The following is a 7,117-nucleotide window of genomic DNA, read 5'->3' on the forward strand; positions in this document are numbered from 1 at the left end:
TTATTGCTTGAAGCACCAGTGTGTTCCTTGTCAAATTGTAGATCATCCAGGATCTCATTGGATGGTGCTTATGTTCCCCAAGGCTCCCCAGCCCATCTTCTTTTGCAAATATGGTGACCTATAAAACCATAGAGACTTGAGGAAAAAAAGGTGTGTCTCTCAGCCAGGCAGTGTTTGTGGGGGTTTTGGTCTTTGTTTTAGTCCAAGCTTTGTATACTTTGCAAAGTGAATCTGAAATCAGGCACAAAAATTCAGCATCCTGGTTCTCTCACCTTTTCCTTTGCAAATGAAAGCAAAAACAAGTGAAGACCCCTTTTTTTGCTACAAAGAAAAACCCAAGAAACATTGGGAAGTGTGAAGAATGTGAAATCCCCAAACCTGCTGGTGGTAATGCTAAACAGGAATTCTGCTTTGGAGCACTTGTTTGCCTCCTCTTTGGTTTTGTTGAGGGCAAAGCAGATAATGGTTTATATCTACTTGATATTTTCCTCTAAGACGTTGGGTTGCCAAATCTGAATTATTTTTTCTTTGGGGGCAGGTGGCCCCCATCTCTGCTTTGAGCCTTGTGTGTGTGTGAGTGGCCGTTGGTCTACCCAGTCTTCTCTTTCCCTCCCCTTCCTAGGGTGGCCCACTATTGCCGGCTCCATGATGTGCAGACTCTGGCCATGCTGTGCAGTGTCTTTGAAGCCCAGTCCAGGCCACAGGGAGCCCTGATTCCTGTGGGATTCTTTCCTCAACGCTCCTCCAGCCACAGCCGATATGTACGGGTAGACTCTGCCTCTGACTGCTTTCCCCAAAAGGACCTGTCAAGGTCGGTTCTTCCGGTGATGCAACTTCCCTCTTGTCTCTCTCCCAACAGCCCAGCTTTACCTCCTCTGGCTCCTGTTCCAGCATGTCAGACCCTGGACTCAGCACTAGCAGCTGGAACATAGGTGAGTGCACTGCTGTCAGCTCTGAAATACCCAGTAGGAAGAGATTTTGGCATCTTGGAAGATCACCTCCCAGCCCTCTTTGTTCAGATAATTAAAAAAAAACTTAGGTTTTCATATCTGGCTCTTTTCCTTTGTACTTTGGGGACTTAATAATTGTGAGCCACTTTGAGAACCCAGATTGCATTACAAGTGGGATTTTAAAATCAAAAATAAATTTGGGTGGTCGCTTTGCACTTGGCAAATCTGCTTGCAAAAGGGCAATTGAACACAGTTGTGCAAAGCACTTCCCATTGACTACCCAAGCCCAGCTCTTGGGCGACTTTGCCTTAATTCACAATGAGAGGCAGTGACTGGCCCAAAGTGACCTAGTGAGCTTCATGGCTGCATGGGGATCGAACCCTGGTCTCCTAGGTCCTAGTCCAAAACTCCCATCTCCACCAGCACAGCCCTCTGTGAGCTGCCACCATCTTGTAAGGTCTTCTATCCACCCTTTGACCTCCTGCAGCCAGCAAAGAATTGGACCACATACCAGCCTGGGGCGAGTCTTCACCTGACGACTTCCGCTTTGGGAACTTGGCATTCGCTGACCATCGGGATCGCGAGAAGGATCAGCATGACAAGAACAAAAGGTACAGAAGGGTGGCCAGGCGTGGGAGGGAGGGTGGCAGAAAACTTTCTGGTGTCCTTGGTTGAATGTGATGCCACAAGGGAGGTGAACTGAGCTTCAAATCAACTGCATTCCAATTGGCTCTGCATTCCTATTTTTTTTGAGCATTTCCTGTTCCCTCCCAGAGTGCAGTTAGGCTGAGGCGGGGGTGGGAAGTGCTAGCTCTTGGTTTAACTGGGGAGTGCAGCTGAGCCAGCAGGTCATTTTGGTCTGCCAGGGAGCTGGAATATCAACACACACATTTACTTTTGAGGTCCTCATGTTTTCATTTCTTTTTAAATCTTCCATTCCAATCTCCCACAAACAAAAAAGTTATCCTTCCTCAAGCTGCACCCCAGGCAGCACTTGGAGATCGTGAACTTGGGCATGGGTGCAGCCAAGATTGGTTTTTTTTTTGGTGGGGGGGACAGGCTTTTGTTAGGGAAGCAGAACCTCAGATTTCGATTGATTTTGATTGAGTGGGGGGGCAGCTGCCTCCCTGGCTACGCCCGTGAGCTTGGGAAAGGCTGTTTTAAATGCTAAAATGTTTGTGCACAGTTTTCTCTTTGGAGGGATCTTGCCAAACCTGAGGAGGAAAAGTCCTGCTGCTCTCCTCCTTCACACTGATACAGCTGGTGGCCAGCACTGTGCTCCTTGAATGCTGTGTCTATTACATTATTCAGCTGTACAATTTTATATTTCTGCAAACTATTGCCAAGATAAGTTTCTCTCTACTTTACACAAACATGTGTGCTCAATCATTCTCCTCCGCCTCTTCCTCCCAATTTTAGCAAGTTTTATTCTTTGTGAAAGTGCTAGAATCTGAGCCACTTTTCTTAACTGTTTGACCTACAGAGGCACATACAGTAGAACCTCAGCTTTCGAGCGTCTCGGAAGCTGAACAATTCAGAATCAGAGCACCGAAAACCCAGAAGTAATTGCTTCCGGTTTTGAACGTGCCTTGGAAGTTGAACAGCTTCCAAGGCGTGTTTCCCCATTTTTTCAATTGATTTTGTCGACTACCCTTTGATCCTTGGTTTTTGAATGTTTTGGAAGTTGAACTGTTTTCCGGAATGTTTTATGTTTGAAAACCTAGGTTCCACTGTACTACAATAATACTGCATACTACAAACATACAAAACTGAGAAGAATAAAAAGCAGCAGCATGAAGCAAAACCCATCTAGGTAACTTGGAACATACAGAAAAACCTACATAAACACAAAACAAAATCAGATAGGTCCCTGCCCCTAAGAACACACAATCTGAGTTTTATTTGGATGGCGGGGACAAAGGGAAGAGAGGTTGCTGAGGTGGTATCATGCAGTGACTGTGAATAAATGCCAGCCTTCGCTAGCCGGGGACAAAGGCACTTAGGTGCCCTTTGGCTTCATTGTATGTGGAGATGAGGACTCTGTGATCTTTCTCCAGGCTTCTGGACCCAGCCAACACCCAGCAGTTTGATGACTTTAAGAAGTGCTACGGAGAAATCCTTTACCGCTGGGGCCTGCGAGAGAAGCGGGCGGAAGTTCTCAAGTTTGTCTCTTGCCCCCCTGACCCGCACAAGGGGATTGGTGAGTGGAAACCTTGATGGAGGAACTGTAGAACTCAGTGGAAAAGTAGATGCTGTGCATGCAAGAAGGTCCTGGGTTTCCTTCCCACAGAAATTGTCCTTGGATTGGGTAATTCAGGCCTCTCTCTTTCCTCTCTCCCTCCTACAAAATTGATCCATGGGAGCAGAGTGTCTTTCTACTTTGGTTAATGTGATATTTGTCGGAGGGGGCTTTTTAGCTTCTTCTTTTGAGATGCCCTCTGGCAGAAAGAAAAGAAGGTAAAACCAAAGAGCCCAGGTGGTGGTGTTAGTAACATGCTGGCGTCCAGATCCTAGCTTTCTCATATGCCAGCCTTTTCCCTGCAGGTGCAGCCTTGCTTGCAAGAGCCCCTCCAATAACTTCTCCACTGCTTCTCCTTTCTTTCTCTCCTTGCAGAGTTTGGAGTCTACTGCAGCCACTGCCGCAGCGAAGTGCGTGGCGTTCAGTGTGCCCTGTGCAAGGGCTTTGCGTTCCAGTGTGCCATCTGCCACGTGGCAGTCCGAGGCTCTTCCAACTTCTGCCTGACTTGCGGGCACGGAGGACACACCAGCCACATGATGGAGTGGTTCCGCACTCAGGAAGTGTGTCCCACAGGCTGTGGGTGCCACTGCTTGCTGGAGAGCACTTTCTGACCAAGCGTCGTTGGAGCCTGATTTTGTCCACGCGTGGTCTCTGTTGGGCCACTCTTGGGAAGCAGAGAGGCTGATGTCTTCCCATGTTGCTTTCAGGAGGGGTGGTCAGTTGTCTTAGTTGCTGATGGGTTGATGCAGCACTCTGCCAGCAGACGTTTGGGTGGGATGGCTTGTGGTCCATGAGCATCTCATAAGCTCCTGGAGGGCTTCCTGTTTCAGCAGAGTATCTTCCCTAAAGTGCAGGGAAAGAGCCTGTTATTTGCAAAAGACAATCATTGGAGAGGGATGGAGGGATTACAGGCCTTGCAGTCAGTCTGGAGATGAGGAACAAATCAAATGCATTTGCTAGATACTTGAGAAATTTGCAGCACACGGGGAACTGTGTTGTGATCCATTTTCCCCTGAACTACCATTCCTTGCCCTCATGAAGCTCCCTGTACTGCACAAACAGAAATATCAAAGTTAGCCGAGAGAGAAAGAGCTTCGTATACATACAAGGGGGAAGATGCACAGACAGGCTGGGTTGGCTGAAGAGTCCCTTGTGCATAGAATGCAGCATAATCATTTTTGTGAGCATCGAACAGAAAGCTCTCAACTGGATTTCTTCTCTCTCTCCATCTGAGAATTGGGCATGGCTTCATTACCAGAGATGGGTGGCCTGTTTGATTTGCTCCCTTTCCCCTCCTTTTCGTTTTATAAAAGGCTGTTACTTCTGGGCCTACCTCAGTGACCTTTTTGCTTGGCTGCGCCTTTTGAACTCCTTGAGGACCTGCCACCCGTTGCAGGACTGGAGTCAATCGCCTGCCAATTCTGGTGGTGGATTCTGTAAGGCCAAGAGGGTCTAAGAACAGCTGCAAGGAGCAGCACCAGCCACCGACTTTGCAGTAGTGATTTCAGGACTCAAAGATCAGTATTTTTTCTTGCCAAAATGCATTCCGGCCCAAAGGGAAGGGCGAAGAAAGAGGCTCCCATCCGGCCAGCAGGTGCCCAGATTCCTTGGCGGATGGAAATGGGAGCCTGAGTTGAGTTCTTCTGTCTGCTGTCTGGGGCTTTGACCGTCAGGCTAGCTGAGCCAACTTAGTGCATGGACACTGCCTACATGGTTCTTTTCCAGCCTTGTAGTTCAGGAAGTATATTTGTGTATATTCTGTAATAAAATGAGAGCATTTTATAAAGCTGTCTTGCTCTGTCATCACTGCTTGTAAGTCGTCATCTTGCACTCAGTGAACGCTCATATTTCTGCTTTGTGGTGGATTTCTCTGTGCTGCTTTTATTATTGAGCTGCCAAATGCATGGCATTGTGCTAAAAAAGTATTGTAAATTAGGCTGCGGAGGGCAACTTGCCCTTGGCAGGCCTGATGTTCTTGCTAGGTGCCTGTGACATCATCATGGCAGCTTAACCAAGATTGTAGAAGGCTTTTAGACAAGAACTAATAACAGTCAGTTTCAGTTTACAGATGCTCTCTGCCTTTTACATTCCTATGCATGGCTCAGTTCACACAACATGAAGCCAAACCACCACTTAGCATGAACACATGAGCCTGCCAGCTCCTTTGCTCCTCCAGTCCCACTGTAAGCTAAGCCACAGTTTGGCTTTCTTCATCATTTGAACCTTAGCTTGTGGTTTTGTCTCCAGACAAATTAAGCAAGGTTTGTTCCTAGGTTTACAGGTCATGGTTTGTCTAGCAGGGGTCCTCAAACTTTTTCAGCAGGGGGCCGGTCCACTGTTCCTCAGACCTTGGGGGCCGGAATATATTTTTTGGGGGGGAAATGAACAAATTCTTATGCCCCACAAATAACCCAGAGATGCATTTTAAATAAAAGGACACATTCTACTCATGTAAAAAACACTGATGCCCAGACCGTCCATGGGCCGGATTGAGAAGGCGATTGGGCCGCATCTGGCCCCCAAGCCTTAGTTTGCCTACCCATGGTATAGAAAAGACAAATCATGATGCCTGTTTTCAGATAACCATATTTTTCGCTCTATAAGACGCATCAGACCACAAGACGCACCTAGTTTTGTGAGGAGGAAAACAAGAAAAAAAAATACTTTGAATCTCAGAAGCCAGAACAGCAAGAGGGATTGCTGCGCAGTGAAAGCAGCAATCCCTCTTGCTGTTCTGGCTTCTGTGATAGCTGCGCAGCCTGCATTCACTCCATAAGACGCACACACATTTCCCCTTACTTTTTAGGAGGGGAAAAGTGAGTCTTATAGGGCAAAAAATACGGTATGTCCCTCTGAGATGGGGGCTAATGGATGAACAACAAAAGGGGATCTGGCAATTCCCAAAGAGACTGAAAGGAAAAACACCCACCATCCATTACTCAACGGTTTGGAGATTGAATTGCCCTTTCTACATCTGAGCATATTATCTTTATAATCATTAGTCTCATTTGGATATCATTGGGATTAATGGATTTTTCTTATTTTTAATGTGAGCTAACAGTGTCCGCCCACCCCTACCCCGCTTTATTAATTTACAAAATCTAGCATCCCACCCATCACCTTGACATAAGAACATAAGAGCATCAGACAAGTTTGCTGGATCAGGCCAATGACCTACCTCTCCGCACAGTGACCAATCAGATCCTTGTTGGAAGCCTGCAAACTGGACATGAGCACAACAGCACTCTGCCCACCTGAGATTCCCAGAAGCATGAGGCCTCTGGCAGTGGGGGTAGAGGTTAGCTATCATGCCTAGCAGCCATTGATAGCCTTGCCTTCCATGAATTTGTCCAATCTTCTTTTAAAGCCTTCCAAGTTGGTGGCCATCACTGCCTCCATAGCTTAAATATGCTCTGGTTGAAGAAGTACCGTATTTTTCGCTCTATAAGACGCACCAGACCACAAGACACACCTAGTTTGGGGAGGAGGAAAACAAGAAAAAAAATACTTTCAATCTCAGAAGCCAGAGCAGCAAGAGGCATCGCTGCGCAGTGAAAGCAGCAATCCCTTCCTGTTCTGGCTTCTGCGATAGCTGCGCAGCCTGCATTCACTCCATAAGACGCACACACATTTCCCCATTCTTTTTAGGAGGGAAAAAGTGAGTCTTATACAGCAAAAAATACGGTACATGCAAAGCCAAAGCAGCTTGCAGCAGCAGGACCAGAGGAGGAACAAAGGCCATACGATCCTGTGTTGGTGTGTGAAGCTATGGTTTGGCTTCGAGTTATTTGCAGACTGGATCTGTGCATGTCCGTTCCTGCTCCCAAACTGACAAGTTACTATTTTTGTGTGTGGAAAACTGTATTTCCTGTGACTTGGCATCACCTCAGGCGGGAGCCTAAAAATGGGTTCTGTATAGAAACCCAGA

At 47.1% G+C, this 7,117-nt stretch overlaps 1 protein-coding gene across 3 annotated transcripts in view; it reads left to right on the plus strand.

Moving 5' to 3' along the window:
• WDR59 (WD repeat domain 59) overlaps positions 1 to 4,975 on the plus strand; it is a 44,507-nt gene extending 39,532 nt beyond the window's left edge. For all 3 annotated transcript variants that reach the window (XM_079989061.1, XM_079989062.1, XM_079989063.1), the window contains 5 exons: positions 623 to 761; positions 860 to 932; positions 1,438 to 1,561; positions 3,008 to 3,150; positions 3,565 to 4,975. In XM_079989061.1, coding sequence (XP_079845187.1) covers positions 623 to 761; positions 860 to 932; positions 1,438 to 1,561; positions 3,008 to 3,150; positions 3,565 to 3,800 — 715 coding nt within the window. In that variant the 3' untranslated portion in view covers positions 3,801 to 4,975. The remainder of the gene's footprint in view (positions 1 to 622; positions 762 to 859; positions 933 to 1,437; positions 1,562 to 3,007; positions 3,151 to 3,564) is intronic.
• The last annotated feature ends 2,142 nt before the right edge of the window (positions 4,976 to 7,117 follow it).

This window comes from Podarcis cretensis, assembly GCF_951804945.1.
Source record: "Podarcis cretensis genome assembly, chromosome: 8".
Lineage (NCBI taxonomy): Eukaryota > Metazoa > Chordata > Lepidosauria > Squamata > Lacertidae > Podarcis > Podarcis cretensis.